We start from the raw sequence: 17952 nt of genomic DNA, 5'->3' as shown, positions 1-17952 counted from the left end.
CTAAAAAAAAGATATGGCCGTTTATATCGCAAAAAACACGTATTTCAAATATTCAACACTATAAATTAAATTAAAATTAATATTAAATTTTAGCAGCTAGCATCTACAGGTAGTACCAATTCAGGTAAAAGTACATTACTGAAAATTATACATTTGTGGCTAGTTCCTAAAGGGGGCCGCTAACTAAGCTAAACTTGAATTTCAGAAAAAGCTTACGGCCTCCAATTTTTGTACGGAATCCTGAGTGCGCGAGCCCGACTCGTGATTGTCCGGTTTTTTACTACAATATTTCGCAAAATACGCGTCCAACTCCGCCGTCCGAAAAAATATAGTAACGGCTAATACTATTGCTTCACTTCACTTACTTCACTTCACTCATACACTTCACATTCGTTTTACGCCGTATCGCAGAGAGAATGTAGTGTCAAACACTCCGTTTTGTACTTTCTTATTTTGAATTTAAGACATTGCGTGCAGAAAAGACATTCCATAGTAACAACATATGTATGACGGTAACAACAATAAAAAACTTAAAAATAATAACAGCGAAGAGAACAAAAATGGTGAATTATTATTTTTTATTCCATATTTCAATGAAAACATAGCTTTATAATTCATACAATAAATGATGAAAAAACTTCAAAAACATATTTTATATATAAATTAATAGATTCTATAATAATCGCAGCAAAACAAGAAGGTAAAGGAACTTGTTTTAGATCACGTTACTTTCCCTATTACTTTGCGAATATTGATGTTTGTTGCTCAATCATGCAAAAACGGATTAATGGATATTGATGAAATTTCGTATATTAATAATTTATAAGTTGGTTTAAGATATAATATATATTATTTTTTAAAATAAAATTAATTACCATATATATTTACATACCTATACTAGTTTTTTTCTGCGGCTCTGGCCGTCATTAAATGAATATAACTAAGAATTGTGACAAATTCTAAATGTCCTAGCTAACTCTGATTGCAGGTGTAGAGAGTTACAACAAAATCATTAACGTGATGTAGTATAACCTATAACCATCCTCGATAAATTAACTATCCAACACAAAAAGATTTTCCAATTCAATTTAGTAGTTCCTAAGATTACCACACTCAATCAAACAGACTAGTCAATTGTATAATGAAAACTGTATATTGAGGCCAGTCGTAGGGCAAGGGCAAGCGGGACTGTAAAAGCGACAAGTTTTGGGTTCAATTCCTACTCGAGGAAATGAATCATTTAATATTTTCATTTCTTCGCTATGGTGCCGAGGTAAAGTGCACAATGCCCTCAGAATTTGGCAAAAATTGGGAACAGAGTGTCTTAACACTAGGTTCCCTTTACCTACCCTGCTGTATAAGGATACATAGTGACGCTAAAAAAAGAAAAAACTTTTCATACCAAACACACCTGCGAAGTCGGTCAAGAACAGGTTTTATAAAGAATGAATGAAATAATACTTGCAAAAATTAAATCGAAACGCGAGCGGCGAGCGTGTCGTGTCATCTCTATACGACACGTGAAAACTAAGTAGGTATGGGGAAATTAGTTTGTACGATACAAGTAAACTACATATATGTCGTCATTTTATATCGTTATACATTGTTAAATTAGTAGAGGAAAATAAAATGGCATTTATATTCTACTTATGTTTCTTTAAATGGTTTTTTACTCACGACTTTCTTATGTTCCTATGTTACGGTATATATAATTCATTAAATATATAGTTTATTTAAGGTTGTCGTAAAATGGTGGGATAGTTGGGCTGGTTTGTAAGCGCACTGGTAGTGGATTACTTTACTCGCCTCAATTAAAATAAAGTGCGAGGTTTAATTCCGCAAGTCAGTTTCGGAAATAAACATGTAAAAAAAATTAAATCAGCTTCACGCTGTATCCCGCATATAGAAGTTAGGCAGAGGGAGCCTAGTCCGTTCCCCATATTCCGATGAACTTTTAGAGGCAGGAATGGTGGAGCTAACGCCGCAATTGCCTCAACACCAGAGAAGTTATAATGAAAATAGTCGAACGGGGATTGAACCCACAACCTGTCACGTTTACAGTGTTACACACGTTTTTTGTTGTTCAAGTCGTAATGTTGACTAAAAACCTAGTCAATTTATTAGCAAACTTACTATGTAAGCTACAAAAAAGTTAAACATTTAAATAAATGACATAAGACCTCGTATCATTTATCAGCGGCATTTACAAAAACCAACGTAATTTCATAAAGATTTAATTCCTCAGATTACAAGTGTATGCCAACAATACCGGCGAGTTTAATACTAGGGTATGACCGCCATTAGGCAATGTTACTCTTAGAAGTAGTCTTGTTTTTACTTCTTACGCATGTTTAGGTCGCAAATAATATGTAATAATAGCTTTGGGTAGTCTCGTTTATACATTTATAATGGTATTTGTAATAAAATTGATGTTTATGTCTGTCATTTTACTTACTTTATGTTATTATTATATAGTAATATTTCTTATGTAAAGTAGGTATGTTAAAGTTGCACGCAATAGCTTAAAGATAAAATCTGTAAATTAAAAATAATAAATATGGGCAAAAACCCTATATTTATATTTTAGGTCGATTTCATAATTGCAAAAAATCTACACTACAATATTTATGCAAAAAACTAATAATATATACCTACAGCGTATATGTTTTTAACAAACAATTATATACTACATATACACACAAACAGGCACTCGCACACACGAATACACACACTCGCACATAGTAACACATAATCAATGAAACGATAAATTAATTGCAACAAAATCATCATCAATTAAATAATAAAACTTAATAGAAATCGATTAAAAAAACCAATCAAAAGTTCTTACAACTAGTACACTATCACATATACTCGTACACGTCGTATTAGCTAATTATCGAAGCGATTTTATTACACCCGATATCTGATTAGGACATCGTTGACTCGCTTTTATTACTGTACTTGTGAATTGACCACCGTGGTTTCAATAGATGGTCTTGAATAACATAATTTTAAGAAAACGTTTAATGTAAATTCGTTACTAAATTGTTTTTTTTCTGCTTTGGTATATTCCATGGTATTAAACGCCGCAAAACTCTTTATGCAATAAACAAATCATTACTGTTTATTTTTATAGACCTTCTTTAGCCAAATTGAAACTAGTAAGACACTACGTTTCCAACTTTTTCATTAATTCCCCCTTAGTGTATATCGAATCTACAACCATTGCATTTACTTTCACATGCTGATTACTGCTGTAAGCAGCGCAGGACCTATTGGCGTGGAGATACCTTAGGTAGGCCTATGTCCAATAGTGGGTATTGAAAGGATTATGATGATGATACCTTTATTACCATTTCAATATAATGCACAGTGCGTGCTTGAGTTACGATTTTGTTTAGATTTTGATTGTATTTTTTTAAATAAATTTGAACTACACGCTAATGACGAGTTTCGTTAATAAAGTATATCAAATAAATTCTTACTTCAAAGTATAAGCTTCACGCTCTAACCCGCGGGGTACGCAGAGGGAACCTAGTGTTAAGATAATTTCCCATTCCGCTTAATTATTGTTGTAAAGTAAATTCCCCATTTGAAAAACATATTATGCAACACTATTTCACGCATCTTAATGTAATTAAAAAAGAGTAAATGTGAATGAGATCTATTTTTAGCTTTATTGCCACTATGTAATAAAGCTACCGATTATAATTTCCGTTCAAAATGTGTAAACGAAGCTTTTTTTAAAACATTTAGAACTTTCTTCAATATTACGATTTTATACAAATACGACTTATAATGTCAGGAAAGGGGGAACAGAGTGTCTTAACACTAGGTTCCCTCTGCCTAACCTACTGTGTGTGGGATACAACGCGAAGCTGATTTAATGTTTTATTTATTCTATATTTTTATATGTAAACTTGAGATATTTTATTAAAAAAAAATTTAAAAGAGTATTTTACGATTTCTCCAAAACCATATATCATAATTTACGTCACTTTAATATAGAACATGCCTAATATCAGTTTATTTTGGCAACAGGTATTTAGCAACACTAGCTATGTAACTGCCTCCAAAGACCAGGCTTTATTTCGGCAATAATAATATCAAAGAGCAAGGATGCGTAAATAACATGAATGTGGTTCACATTACGTATACAGTATGTCAGTTATTAATTGGATAATTAGTGGTAAATGCTAAAAAAAACTTGGTATTTTTAAAGTAAAATTAATTTTGATATGTTCGTAGTTATATGTTTAAGGTAACATGATATGTTGGATATTTTGGTCGGTACTAAAATTAAGGAGGAATTCTTCACCAGCAATCACAGTCATCGTAAAATGATCGGAGAAGTGGAGAATGAAAGGTCATCTCTAAGTGTAAAAGTGTAAATGTAAATGTGTAAAATTTTATTTATTTCATTAAATTCGCCAATGATTTAATTGAAGTACTTTTAATAAGTACATGGACTTGTCGGTTCTTGTTAGAATATTTAAAAGAAAATATGTTTTTTTGTCACAAATATTATAATTATCGTAATTACATTTGAAATAATTATTTGTCAAAATAATTATAAGAAAAATACCTATTTTAGTTAAAAAAATATATATATATTTATAATAAAATACTTTCAATATTTCAATTTTACTGCATCTCACAGAAAATAAGAATGATCCATTGTGTAACATAAAGTATTATAATATACATATTTGCAACATTATTACGAACACAAACACTAGCGAGATACTCGAAGAGATAAATTAGCGACGCTTTGTTCTACACTTTGAACATTTAGTGATATTGTTATTGTTGTTATGTTTGCGGAAACCAACGCTGCATATTGATAAGCTAAATTAAATAATTATTATTTTATTTATCATCACGCTGTATCCCGCATACAGCTGGCTACGCAGAGGGAACCTAGTGTTAAGACACTCCGCTCCTCATTTACGTGTTGAGTGGCGGAACTTAACGCCGCGATTTGCCATTATAAATAAAATATATATTATTTATCCTTCTATAACACTTGTTTTCTTTACTATTTAATGCTACAAATTATATGTATGTTAAAATACGTGAAATAGACGAAATCATTTACAATATCTCATTCTTCTAAAACGAAAGTTAGTACTTGTTCTAATTAATAACCATTGCGTACCTAAAGTGTTTGATTGCTTGTATTTGATCCTGATTGCACCACGATGAAGTCATTGAAGTTAAATTTGTAAATTTTATGTAATAAAAGACATTTTTTTAACTAAAACATACTTTAAAAATATTCGTAATTACATTTTTAAAGAGTCGTGTAGAGTCATATATAATGAACGAAATGTATCAAAGACGCCTTCAGAGATAATTGTGGGTTCAATTCCCTCTAAAGGGATAAATTATATTTTCATTATTATTTTCCACACTCTGAAAGGGGTTAACGAGTGTCTTAGTATTAGGTTCCTTCTGCCTACCCTCTGCAATTATGAGGATTAATATTTAATCACTGTTCTGTTTACTTAGCACAGTGTACACTTAACAATACCAGAATACCTATTCCTTACCAAATAGTCCTCCCAGTTGGACTGCTACGAGTTTTCTTCCCAATAAATTTACTAAGTAAAATTGCTGGGAATTTTGAAGCACTACCACCATCTACACCATTCCCATTCCATCATAATTATTATCTTTACCGTAAGACAAAACATGTAACGCGTCGAACGCATCTTTACATTGTTAAGTACTTAAACATACTTATTAATCAATTATAATAATTATTATTTTTATATGAATTTATGATGGCAACACAATCCACATTCAAATCAATAATCCTTCGCTAATACAATAATCTAATATGGCGTATAACAGATCATATAATTAATAATAATAAGAGTGCTTGCGCAAGCACCCGGCGTCGCCCGACCTCGCACGCCCCTATATATACTGAGATACGGCAAAGATACATCACAGTCGACTGTTTCCTCTCAAACAAACAAACAACTATCAAAATGAAAGCCTTCGTAAGTAAATTATAAATCTATTCGTTCGTCCTTTTGAAAATTTTACGGATTTCGCGTTAATTATATCTTTTTCGTTCAATTTGTTATCGATGTTCGGTTTATTAGTTTATTTTTTTTTATTAATTGTATAATTTTTCAGTTTTCACTATAAATTATGTAATTTAACTATAATTTTCTACTATATAAATATCTATAAAAATATATATTTTTTTTAATTTTGATTATGAAAAAAGGCTAGTATTAAAATAAAATTATCCAATTTCCAACAAATAGCTCAATTCTAAATTATATTACTAAAATCATATAAAAAAATATTAAATACAGTAATTATAATGAAACATGTAAATGCGGAATTTATTAATAAATAACCGCTTCCTGAATACTGAAGTGCTCCGACTCTACCTCGTTACGTAGAACGTAATTATCGATTGTCTTTTCAGCACTTTTCATTATTATTTATTAATATAGCAGGAACAGCATATAAAAAGGCACTATATTTAATGTTAGATTTATTACTTCATTACTGTAAATTCGATACATATTTAAAAATTCATTAAAGACCTTAATTATTAATGATTTAAAAAATATGTACTTAAAACTAAAACTTTGTAATTACAATCTCACGTTTTATTTCTAAAATTTTCGTAGTTAAAGAAATACTAAGTATGAAATAATTATAATAATTACTTTTAAACTTACCTTACAGGCTTGCATCGTCCTCTTAGTAGCAGCAGTGTCAGCCGCACCAGAAGGCAAACGCGACAAGCGTGGCTTCCTCCACGGTGGCTTCAGCAGTGGCTATGAACTGGGCCACAGCTCCTACGGCCACAGCTCCCTGGACCTCGGTCTGAGCCATGGCCCCATTGTAGAGCATGTGTACTCCGCCCCAGCCAAGATCGTGTCGGTTAACAAAGTTGTTGAAGTACCCAGAGTGAGTATTAATTATTAAGTAAATTAATTTTGATAGATGAAAGGATCGTGACTATTAAGATATCATAATTTAAAAAATATTAAATGATTTTTCTTTCTTTTTCTCTGTGTCTACCCAAAGAAAAGAACCTGGAGCACTTAAAATTAATTTGTATTTATATAAAAAAAAACATATTAAATCACACATTATACATTTTTTTTTAAATTTTATATTCTCTTTGCAGGTTGTCGAAGTCAAGAAAATCGTCTCAGTACCCAAAGTAGTATCTGTGCCACAAATAGTGAAGGTATCTAAGATCGTGGAAGAACCCCATTACGGACACGTTTCCTCTGGTTGGTGGTGAAGAGTCAATCAGCCTTAGCATAATGTCGGTATTCCACCGCCCTGTGTTAGCTATTTTTCATAATATATTAAAAACAACCTCCAGAACCAGAGCAAATATCTCCGTCAAAAAGAATATAATAGACCAAAATCATTATCTGATGAAACGAGTTTAAGCTAACAAACAAACATGCCGGCTTACGAGGCTTTCTACAACCAAAATTAGTTTTAATAAAATCTATTTTTTTTACTAAATACATTTTTTTATTTAATTTCTATAAAATATCCATAAATATTTATGTATGATATTGATATGTAACCTACTTAATTTAAATTAATCTGTCGATACGTAAGTTATATGCAAAATCTCATTATAATATATTTGTATGTTAACTAGGAACTAATTTGATTATAATTTAAGCGAAATTATGAATTCAGTTCAAGTTCCACGCGCAACTACAACACGCATTGCAAAAGAGCGATCCTCCTCCCAACTTAATAATAAACTGTATAGTCTAGAATTACACTAGTATTGTATAATGCCTTACTTTTCATTTCGTAACTAAGCGCCGTGCTTTGTCTTTATGCCAGAGCGATTAAATACACAAAAAATATTCCCTCAAATGGGACTTGAACCCACAATTGTTACAAATACAGTCACTGTAGGCCTTACTTTTAAATCATTATTTTATATTTCTAAATAGCAATGACCTACAAGTAAAATATAATTCCTCTTTAGATAATTTAAAACGAACGCTTATATTATAAGCTGTTTTAAAGAAATACATAATCTCTTCTGCAATATTTAATCGCCATTGATGAAATCGACAATCGTAATTTTAATTGATTATTTAAATGACGTTAGTATTTTTTATAACTTAACCGTAAACAAATACAATGCTATGATGATGTAAATATTGAAATTTATATTAGACGTATAACATTATCGTACCTTACCTACACGTATTTGGTTGTGCAAATCTATTTTTTTTATATTCTCAAAAGGACACTTAATTAACTCTAATTTTATATTTTGTTAACATAAAAATCAATTTTTACTTGGTCATCGAGTTAAAAAATGTCAAATCGCGGGAAAATTCACACTTCCCGCCATTTTTCCTCTTTTTTTAAAGTAATGACAAAGGCTTAAATTAAAACCCTTTTTAGTAATTGGGTATTTCTAAATACTAAACGAAATAATACTTACCTTTCAAGAATTTTTTTATTCACATCCTATTTTTTTTAATATAATATCTATTTCTTTCATCGCATGAAAGGGAAACGCAACAGTTCCCTTGTCATCCGTAACTAATGACGCTTACGCTCATTATAAACTGCCGCAACGGAAGTTTCGTGGGAAATCGCTATAGCATTGTAATGAAAGTAAAATTCATTAAATTTTTAATAAGCAGGGATTAGCAAAATTAAACAATATTTTTACTGTATAAAAAAACGTACATATTTTGGCCATATAGGTGATTAATTTTTATAGACATAAGTATGGATTTGTCTTTTTATTGAAAAAATCTACAAAAATGATATTTAAATCCGCATCTATTAGATATAAAGCAATCGCTCTTCTTATTGTACTGCTACGTTCGTACCCTGTTAATGCTTAGAAATGCTAATTCAAATTCATTAATCATCCTCAACAATCAACACAATATGGAAATAACAAAATGATTGAATAAAACGTTGCGAAATTACGAGCTGCTAATTAATATCAATAAACCTTCCTTTCATGACGACTAAAGTCGGAATTAAAAAAAATAATGAGGCATGGTCGCGTGAGTACCTGCATGGGTGGACGGTGGTTCAGTGGTCCAGCCCGTCGAAATAGGTCGCATGCGGGCAGTTGTGCGGCTGACGGCGACGTAGCAGCACCATACTACACAATGGATTACCTAGTAAGTACCTTATAGATTTTTTTAATTACAAATTAAAGATAAAGCTAATAAGTATAAGAGAATTGAAGCATTAATTATTATTATTAATTGAAATGGTCCTAATTTAATATTAATAAAATTCATTTGTAGAGATAAACATTTTTATTTTATTATTTGTAACTTACATTAATACTATTAAACTTAAAGTACATTTACATTTTTTTTATTTTTACTTTATTCCAGATTCCAATATTGCTAGTAACATTCTCCACGTGGGGTAATGCCTTCGAACCATTGGCCATCATGATGGAGCGTAGAAGAAACACCTACCCTATATCCACTAACGACTTTTTGGAAGAGTACGAACCATATGCAGTAGCTGCTATTCCAATACACGCTCCAGTTCCTATTTTGCAAGTACTATCCCCTTCTGCGTTTCCGGGGAAATATAGAAAACCTCCCAAGAAGACACAGAGTGTAAGAGATTCACACGCGTATCCTTCCAACGTTGAACAGAGCTACCAAATCTATCAGAATTATATACCAGAACCCTACGCATATGACAATTTATATGAAGACCAACCAAAGTATCCTAAAAACCGGGAACAATACAGGGAACCGTATAGGGAACCGTATAGGGAACCTTACAGGGAACAATACGAAACTGAAACTGCTCCAGTAGTGATTTATGCAAGACCAAACAAAAATGGTGGTTACTCGTATCGTAAGCCCGCGTCGAGTTCATATATACAGCAAAAAGAAAAGGAACCCGTCATTATAAGGATTCATAAATATAGAGTTATTCATTAAATAAACATTAATACTATGTTACTACAAATAGATGTGATAGTATTTATGGTATTATAATGGAAACAGGTATTTTTATTGTATTTTTTTTTTCATATGTTTTCTAATTTATATGTAAATATAATTTCTAAGTTATTTAGATCGAATGTTAATTTTTGATTAACTGTAAGCTATTGTAGATAACTTAGAAAGATAATACAAAAATACTATGTTACATATGCAGCATTTTTTAACTTATTTTAGACGAAGATACCATAGTTATTTATTTATTCAAGCCAAATAATCTATATTAATTTATTTAAACTAATTTTAAATAATAGATACAATTTAGTAAACAGTATTTTTATAATTAGGTTGTAAATTTTTATGTATATACATTTGGAATTGGATAGATCTCTAGAATCTTTAATTTTTAAATAAAATAGCGTAATTTTAATCTAATTTGAATGTTTTCTTTTAAATCTTGTTATATTATTATATGTAATAATTTATTTAAATAAAAATAAATCTTTTCTAATTATTTTAGCAATTTTCTTTTTTTCCAAAATTAATTTAAATATTTCATAGTATTTTTTAATTATTTATTAAAAAAAAAAATTATAACTAAACAACAAACTAATTATAGTAATAAATTACACATTTAGACTTTCGTACTTAATATCGATATGTCGTGTTATTCGGAAGGAGCAAGTGAGCGTAACGTGAAGTGAATATTTGATATAAATCGATTGAACGCACGCCTCGCCGCGTGTCTTGCAACAACTTGTAATATTAATATTAGTTACAAATACTGACCACTTTCAATATATAGGAAACTATAAAATCCTCTATTACGATATATTATATTTATAGAGAATAAATAATAATGCACCAGTCGTAGCGCAAATAATGGATAAATAATTATATATTTTTTATGTGAAATTGAGTAAATACGTAAATGCGACAGGTTGTGGTTGTCACAGTTTCCCCCTTCGAGTAGGAATCGAATCCACAACCTGTCGGGTTTACAGTCACATAAAAATATATATTTCTTCATTAATTTTCGACATTTTCTCTACTTTTTAAAATTAAAACAGTAACAGATAAGTCATAGTAACATTTATAATATTTAAAGATGATATTGAGGAAATCTCATATACAAACAATGTAGCTTACTTCAATTTTACTTTTTGATATGATATTTTTACTATATTAAAATAAACATTTTCTTTTATATTTTTATATCCTTAATTATGTTTTTTTATCATTAAAAGTAATTCGTCATTACAGTTCAGTTCACTTCTTTATTTACGGCGCTTCGAGCGTGCCAGTTGAGGTCGTCATTTCTTTAATTTGCATTTGTATGACGTCTACGGTTTTCATCACATCAATGTCAATGTCAATTATTAAAATGTCAAATCCACTTAAAGATGTTCCTTATTGTTTGTTTTGAAATATTTTGTAACATAAAACATTAAATAAGAAACGAAAGTGTGTGAAGAAAATTTTGTTGTAAAAATGCCTCGAGTCAAAATTGACTATGTAGTCAGTTTCAGCAGCGAGGATCCTGTAAGATTATTTATTTAATAAGAAAATTTATCGCAGCTACATAACCTAAATATTTCTTATTATAATTTTGTTTAAAAAACATATCATTAAAACAAAAAGATTAATGTTTGTAACATACATTCATATTTATATTTAAGTAATATCAAATAAAAATCGTAAGTTAACCATAATCTTTAAATTATTTTGGCATTATATACTTTGTAACTTATATTTACTTAATTTTACGTATTTATTTCAATCTGTAATTTACTTTTTTAATTAAAAAATATTGAACAAATATAAACTAACAAAGTTAAACAAATATTTTAGACTCCAACCAATATTTTTAATAGGATAATCAAGCAAGTAATGTATTGGCTTGGGATGTCAGCAAAAAGAAATGGCTGTGCAACAAAGGCGAGCTTTCCTGTTCCATTGTACTGCAGTTGGTGAAAGCAGTTAAGGTAATTAAGTATAGTAGCAGCAGTTTGTAATACTGAACTATTTTTAAAAAATTGATAGTGAACTTTTATTTTTTTATTTTGACACTTTATCCTGCACGTACCAGGGTAGGCAAAGAGCCCAAGGTCCTTCTCAGTTTTCCACCTAAATTTGTCTCGTCAGAACAGGATATTGAAACTAATTCTCTACCCTGAGTGGGGACCAAACCTATAACTATCATGTCTACTATGAGTGACCATCCCAGAAAGTATTGAATAATGAATGCCTTATTAGTTTGCGGTAACATAGCTTTTGTTTATATTACCTATATATTTAAAAATGTGAAAAGTAAAAACTACAATAATTATGGTAAGAGATACCTATTATAATTGTAATTATAATCAACCATATTAAAATGTTACAAATGATTTTTAATATTAAAACTAATTTATCTAGATAGAATCTGTCAACATAGGAGCACATCATGCAGCTTTGATTGAGGTATTGGTAGGACTATCGGAGAAACCTAATGAACAGTTTCAGGTAATTTATAAAATGGTGATGATTAAATATATTCTCTCTACTAATACTAATACTATAAATTAGACTGAACTAGGTACTATTATAAAAAATGAATTTGAATTTACTATTTACTTAAAACAATGAATAAAATTTTTAACCTAGTGGGCCTTGAACATACCTATTAGAAATTGTCTAACCGTCAACATAAAAAATCATATGTTTCTAAATATTATCCTTAAAGATTAAAAATATTAACTGTATATATTTTTATTTAAACACTGTATCCTGTATACAGCAAGGCAGAGAAGACTTAGTGTTACGGCACTCAATTCCACAAACATCACCTTATTTTCGAAATATTACATGTTGAGTGGCAGACTTCAACACCGCGCTGTCTCGCCAGAATAGGAAATAAAAATAATTCATTCACTGCACCACAAATATCCATGACTATTATAATTAATTCGACGGCTGTGGGTTCGATCCTACACGAGGGAATTAATTATTATTTTCATTTCTTCACTTTGGCACCAGGTGTCTTATCTCTAGATTCCTTCTCGGTTGCACTGCTAATATTATCTCTTGTCATATATTTACAGGTGTTAGTCCCAAACAGTGTTCTATTAACACCAGTGGAATCGCGCCGTGACGACGGTATAGAGAAAGTTAGATCTTTCAGCGGTAATCAGTTATCCAGTGACGCGAAATTAAAGAAGTGGGACCGTATAAGAGTTGTTTGTTCACAGCCTTATAATAAACATTGCAAGGTATTTTTTTTTTAGGTTAATTAGACATTATTTACTAATAAATAAGGTATCGTAACAGTAAAACACATTATTACAATATTTTTATTTACTATTATAAAACTTTGACATGAGTTTGATCAATCAATCCCAGTTCCCATCAATTACTTCGGATATTCAATACTATATTGTAATATAAGCCCTATAATTAATATTTAATTTCAGTTTGGCCTATCATTCATACATATATTTGAGCCAGAGGACACTCACAAACCAACACCTGCGTTACCGTCCACTTCCACTGTACCACAGCGTCTGTTCCAACTGGAAACGTTTTCCTCGGATGAAGAGGAATTTAGACCTGGACAACTTTTTGCTCAATCACAGAAAGAGAAAGTTAATGATACAGGTGATTTTTTTTGTTGTTGTATTAGTTGGTTAGGCAAAAAGAACTGACAATAAAGATTGAAAAAAATATTCTTGACTTTATATTAGCGGTGTAGAATGGTGGAACTTTATATATATTAAGAACAAAAACAAAAATAATTAAATTAAGAAAAGTTAAATTAGTTTAATTGAGGATTCGAATGTATAACCGTCTTATACAATCAAACATATCCTGTGATTATTTAATTTTCCAATGATTGTGGATAAATATTAGTTGTAACAATACTATTCAATAAATATATAAGAAACGGTTCAGAACCAATTTCATAGTTGTAGGTAAATGGAAAGTAGAACTTACAGTGACAAACTTAAGTTTTATAAAAATTACAAATTAATCCTATAAGAGTCCTGTAAAGGTGCCGTTTTTGTGGAATAAAAAAATCTTCATTTTAATTCCAGGTGCACAAATTCGACAAGCTTCTTCCCAAGCACTAAAAAACATTTCAAACACATCAACAAAACTATTAAAAACTCCTATAACTAAAACTGGTAATAAAGACCAAAATCGCGTAAACAACGAATGTACAAGTAGAAAGAAAGAAAGCCTCCTATATAACGAAGAAGATGATGAGCCGCACGCTAAGGTAGACCGTATTGTACAAAAACATAAGGAAAGTAAGGAAAAAGAGGAAAGTCAAAGCCAAGTAAATAAAGATGATAAAGCTAGTAGTAGTTTAATTATAGAAAAGCAAGATGGCAGAAAAAAAACTCCCAACGTAAAAACAAATGATGTATCTAATGCTTTAAACTCTAGTAATAAGAAGAGAAAGAGATCTGATGATGGTAAAGTTTAGGAATTGTTTTTTTTTTCTTTTATTTTATGATTAATATAAATATTACACTTATATGTGCATAAGTCTATTTAATAAGTTTAAGTGATTGTTTACTACTTTTCAATTATTTGTAATTATATATTTTCTAACCTTTTTTTAGCTTCATGTTTGACATTTGTGTACCACACATGGCAGGGCATGCATGGAAACCTGGTGTTAAGACACTTCCCATTCCCATTAAGATATTTTTGATGTCATTTCCCCTGATAAGAATCGAACGCACAACCGTTATTTATCTTGGAGATATTATGCCCAAATAAATATTATCCCCAAAATTCATATGTTATAGTGTACGAATTTCCAATAAATTATATTTCCGTATATAAATCTCTTTCTCTTTTTAATCCAAACAGATCTGACTCCAGGCCCAGTACAAGCTACCATATCAAACATATTATCAGGGGTAGAATTCGCAATAAGCGGTTATGTGAATCCACAGCGTTCAACGCTACGAAATACCGCGATGGCGTTGGGCGCCATATACCGACCTGATTGGCGGCCATCTTGTACGCATCTTATGTGAGTGAAATTGTTTAATTAAATGACATATATGACTAGAGACCACCGTGGTGTAGAGGGAGTTAGGCTTTAAATAAAATAAATCTACAGTCATGTAAAAGTTTGTTCCGGCTATCAAAATGTAACATATTAAAAGTATAAAGTATGGTGTCTTACTAGGTTCTCCCAGGTTATCTTGCCATATCTATACCTTAATTTGAAAACTATCTAACTCCATCTGTGTGAATTTTACAAGAGACGGTAAAAACGATTTTTGCAGACCATTTTTAAAAAATAATATATAGCTATATTGAGCTTTACTGATAGTCCAATCAATGTCTACAAAAACCAAGACAGAACCAAGAAAAGCGCAGGAACAAGAAAGGAACGGACGAGCAAGGTCTGTGGTGCACAGTAACTCAAAAGAAAAAAATATATAATTAAATATACATACTTCTACCAACGTAATTTATTTATTTTAATAAAAGTGGTCTACAAAAATAGCGTTTTAGGTGTCTCTTCTAAAGTCCATGCAGATGGAAATAGCTGGTTAAGATCTCGACAAAACGTAAATTAAAAAAAATGAAATTAATAACAACTAAAAACGCATTTTTTTTGTATTATCCACAGCTGTGCATTCGCAAATACACCAAAACTCAAATCAGTCCGTGCATCAAAAGCATCAACAGTGGCGGTGACTGCGGAGTGGATAGAGATGTGTCACTACCACAGGCGACGGCTGCCCTGGCAGTGGTACGCCACCGAGCCGCAGAGACGAATCACTCCGACGCCCGGCTGGGAGACTAGGGAAAGTGGAGACACTACAAGTGTAGAGGAAGGTGGGGAGAAGTGAACATTGGTATATACCTGATACTATAGTAATTGAATGGACTATATTAATTTAGTGATATAGAAAAATGCATTTAATACAGGTCTGTCTTTTCCATTGGAAATTAAATATTTATGTAAATTTATATTTTCATTTCTTTGCTCTGGTGTCGAAGTAAAGCGTGGCGTTGAATCCCGCCACTCAACACCCACTGCCTCTAGAATTCAGCGTAAAGTGACTTAATGGTAACTAACTGAGTGTATTAACACTTTAAAAGTCTTTACTTAATATTCCTATTTTTTTAGAACTCGACACAGATGATGAAATTGAAAAAGTTTTAAAAAAACAAAAGAAAAAACGCTTTAAATCTCCTTCACCAGAATCTTCCAATGCTAACGTTAATAGAGAAACTGATAATAAATATCAAGATAAGGGAAGTTCCAATAATATATCCTATGATATAAATATTACTCAAGATAACAATAAAAAATCCGAAGATACATCCGACGACGGGAATATATCTCGAGATTCTGACATAGCATTTGTTAAAGATGAAAGAATAAAAGCTAATATAACTATATTTGAAAGTGATTCAGATACTGAGGAAGATACTAAAGGGATGGAAGATGAAGATATTGACGATATTAAGGTTAGTTAGCTTCAGGCTTATTCTTGTAATTTTTGAATTCATTATATATGTAGGTAGAGAGAATCTACTGTCAAGATACTTAGTAACGTATGTTGAGTAGTGGAATTCCACGACGCATTTTGTCTTACCATAGCGGGGAAATGTATGTAATTTATGCTTTAGGATGGGGGCCGAACCCACAGCTATGACGGCCAGATCAGTTGGTACCATACCAGGTTTGTATTAGGTATAAGGAAATTATAATAATTCACACAGGGGAATTGGGAATCGTTCCCACTGCGCCATGACTGCCTCATAAAACAAATCATAACATACGCACGGGCGCCTTGCCCCTTTATATTTATAGTAGTTACAGATGTTTGTGTCTTATCAATGTATGAAAATAATACCTAATAAATATGTTGTTTTTAGGAATTACCAAATTTCTTCGATGGATGCACGTTCCTCATATCTGAATTAGATGACGAATACGACCGCTCCTTGTTGGAGCGGTATGTACGAGCTTATGGCGGCCTCATACTAAAAGTATGTAGCTTTTTCTTTTTATATGCCTTTTTATATGTCTGTTCTGTAACAGTAGTTGCAAATATTATCAAATTAATTTTAGATTGTTATTTCTGTACTCCATTAAAGACATCTTTGAATTGTAATATACTTCATATTTAACTTTAGAGGCTTTTAATACCAAAAAAAAATAATATAAAATTACATACGACCTATCTACTTATATATTTGTGTTAACAGGAATCCGACCTACTAGAAGACACTACAATAGACTATGAAATATGCACTAACAACCTTAAAAGTCACGGGATCGTCCCAAGCTGCCATGTGCGTCCAGAGTGGGTGTGGGACTGTCATAAAGATAGACAACGGCTTCCGACTACAACATTTGAATTATAACACACTAACTTTACCTGCGACTTTACTTCCCCCCTTTTTTTTGAGCTTCACGCTATATTCCTAGTGTTAACACTCCAAACCTCACTTTCCACCGAATTCTTGAGGCATTGAGTGTTGGGTGGCGGAACTGAACGCTGCCTCGACACCAAGGGGAAGAAATGAAAATGTTTAATTTTTCCAATTGGAAATCGGACCCACAATCTTTCTTGTTGATTTGTACTAGCGTTTTTGTAAGGCAAAACTTTTTTTGATTATATTGTTATCTCAATAATATTTTTCTAATAAGATTTGTTAAATAAATGTTTTTAATTCTAACGTTTGTTTCATTTGTACTTTCTAAAATTAACGAAAAATACTATCTACCCAATACAAAGTCATGTGAACTTGTAAGTAAATTAACATTTAATTTCACATTTAGTTTGTGTCCAAGTTAACCATTCACTGCCATCTTTAACAGATTCGACCAAATATTTTTGAATACTATATTATTAGCTCCAACCTTTGCCCAGTTTATAACAGAATAGGAGAGAGAACTTTAGAATATGACAAATATAACTGCATTGACACAGAGGAGAGTAAACACAGGAAACCTTCGGAAGGGCTCCTA

General features: G+C 31.1%; 3 protein-coding genes across 3 annotated transcripts; all 3 read left to right on the top strand.

Annotated features, from left to right (window-relative positions):
- The first annotated feature begins 5887 nt into the window (after positions 1 to 5887).
- LOC146531034 (uncharacterized) lies at positions 5888 to 7515 on the top strand. The gene is made up of 3 exons (XM_085199838.1): positions 5888 to 6008; positions 6715 to 6939; positions 7163 to 7515. The coding sequence occupies exons 1-3, from the start codon at positions 5997 to 5999 to the stop codon at positions 7280 to 7282; spliced, it is 357 nt and encodes a 118-aa protein (XP_085055964.1). The 5' UTR covers positions 5888 to 5996; the 3' UTR covers positions 7283 to 7515.
- Positions 7516 to 9017: 1502 nt separating this feature from the next.
- Positions 9018 to 10473, top strand: LOC146531033 (uncharacterized). The gene is made up of 2 exons (XM_085199825.1): positions 9018 to 9167; positions 9390 to 10473. Exons 1-2 carry the CDS (start codon positions 9033 to 9035, stop codon positions 9954 to 9956), a joined length of 702 nt encoding a protein of 233 aa, XP_085055951.1. The 5' UTR covers positions 9018 to 9032; the 3' UTR covers positions 9957 to 10473.
- An 855-nt stretch (positions 10474 to 11328) lies between these two features.
- On the top strand, positions 11329 to 17660 carry XRCC1 (DNA repair protein XRCC1). The gene is made up of 11 exons (XM_085199794.1): positions 11329 to 11501; positions 11834 to 11944; positions 12378 to 12464; positions 13043 to 13210; positions 13412 to 13595; positions 14033 to 14416; positions 14820 to 14985; positions 15595 to 15803; positions 16099 to 16442; positions 16854 to 16967; positions 17187 to 17660. The coding sequence occupies exons 1-11, from the start codon at positions 11451 to 11453 to the stop codon at positions 17343 to 17345; spliced, it is 1977 nt and encodes a 658-aa protein (XP_085055920.1). The 5' UTR covers positions 11329 to 11450; the 3' UTR covers positions 17346 to 17660.
- The last annotated feature ends 292 nt before the right edge of the window (positions 17661 to 17952 follow it).

The sequence above is a fragment of the Heliconius melpomene genome, chromosome 16 (assembly GCF_056956725.1).
Source record: "Heliconius melpomene rosina isolate 202511_hmr_F chromosome 16, ASM5695672v1, whole genome shotgun sequence".
Taxonomy (NCBI): domain Eukaryota; kingdom Metazoa; phylum Arthropoda; class Insecta; order Lepidoptera; family Nymphalidae; genus Heliconius; species Heliconius melpomene.
The sequence above is the reverse complement of the archived record's forward strand: the minus strand, read 5'-3'. Positions and strand labels throughout refer to the sequence as shown.

What these genes read in the sequence shown, in the direction of transcription:
- LOC146531033 (XM_085199825.1), top strand. Translation starts at nt 9,033, where the DNA reads ATGAGGCATGGTCGCGTGAGTACCTGCATGGGTGGACGGTGGTTCAGT. An exon ending in ACTACACAATGGATTACCTA is followed by an intron (nt 9,168 to 9,389) that starts GTAAGTACCTTA and finishes ACTTTATTCCAG; the next exon opens with ATTCCAATATTGCTAGTAAC.
- LOC146531034 (XM_085199838.1), top strand. An exon ending in AAGTTGTTGAAGTACCCAGA is followed by an intron (nt 6,940 to 7,162) that starts GTGAGTATTAAT and finishes TTCTCTTTGCAG; the next exon opens with GTTGTCGAAGTCAAGAAAAT.
- XRCC1 (XM_085199794.1), top strand. Translation starts at nt 11,451, where the DNA reads ATGCCTCGAGTCAAAATTGACTATGTAGTCAGTTTCAGCAGCGAGGAT. An exon ending in AGTTGGTGAAAGCAGTTAAG is followed by an intron (nt 11,945 to 12,377) that starts GTAATTAAGTAT and finishes TAATTTATCTAG; the next exon opens with ATAGAATCTGTCAACATAGG. An exon ending in AAGATATTGACGATATTAAG is followed by an intron (nt 16,443 to 16,853) that starts GTTAGTTAGCTT and finishes TGTTGTTTTTAG; the next exon opens with GAATTACCAAATTTCTTCGA.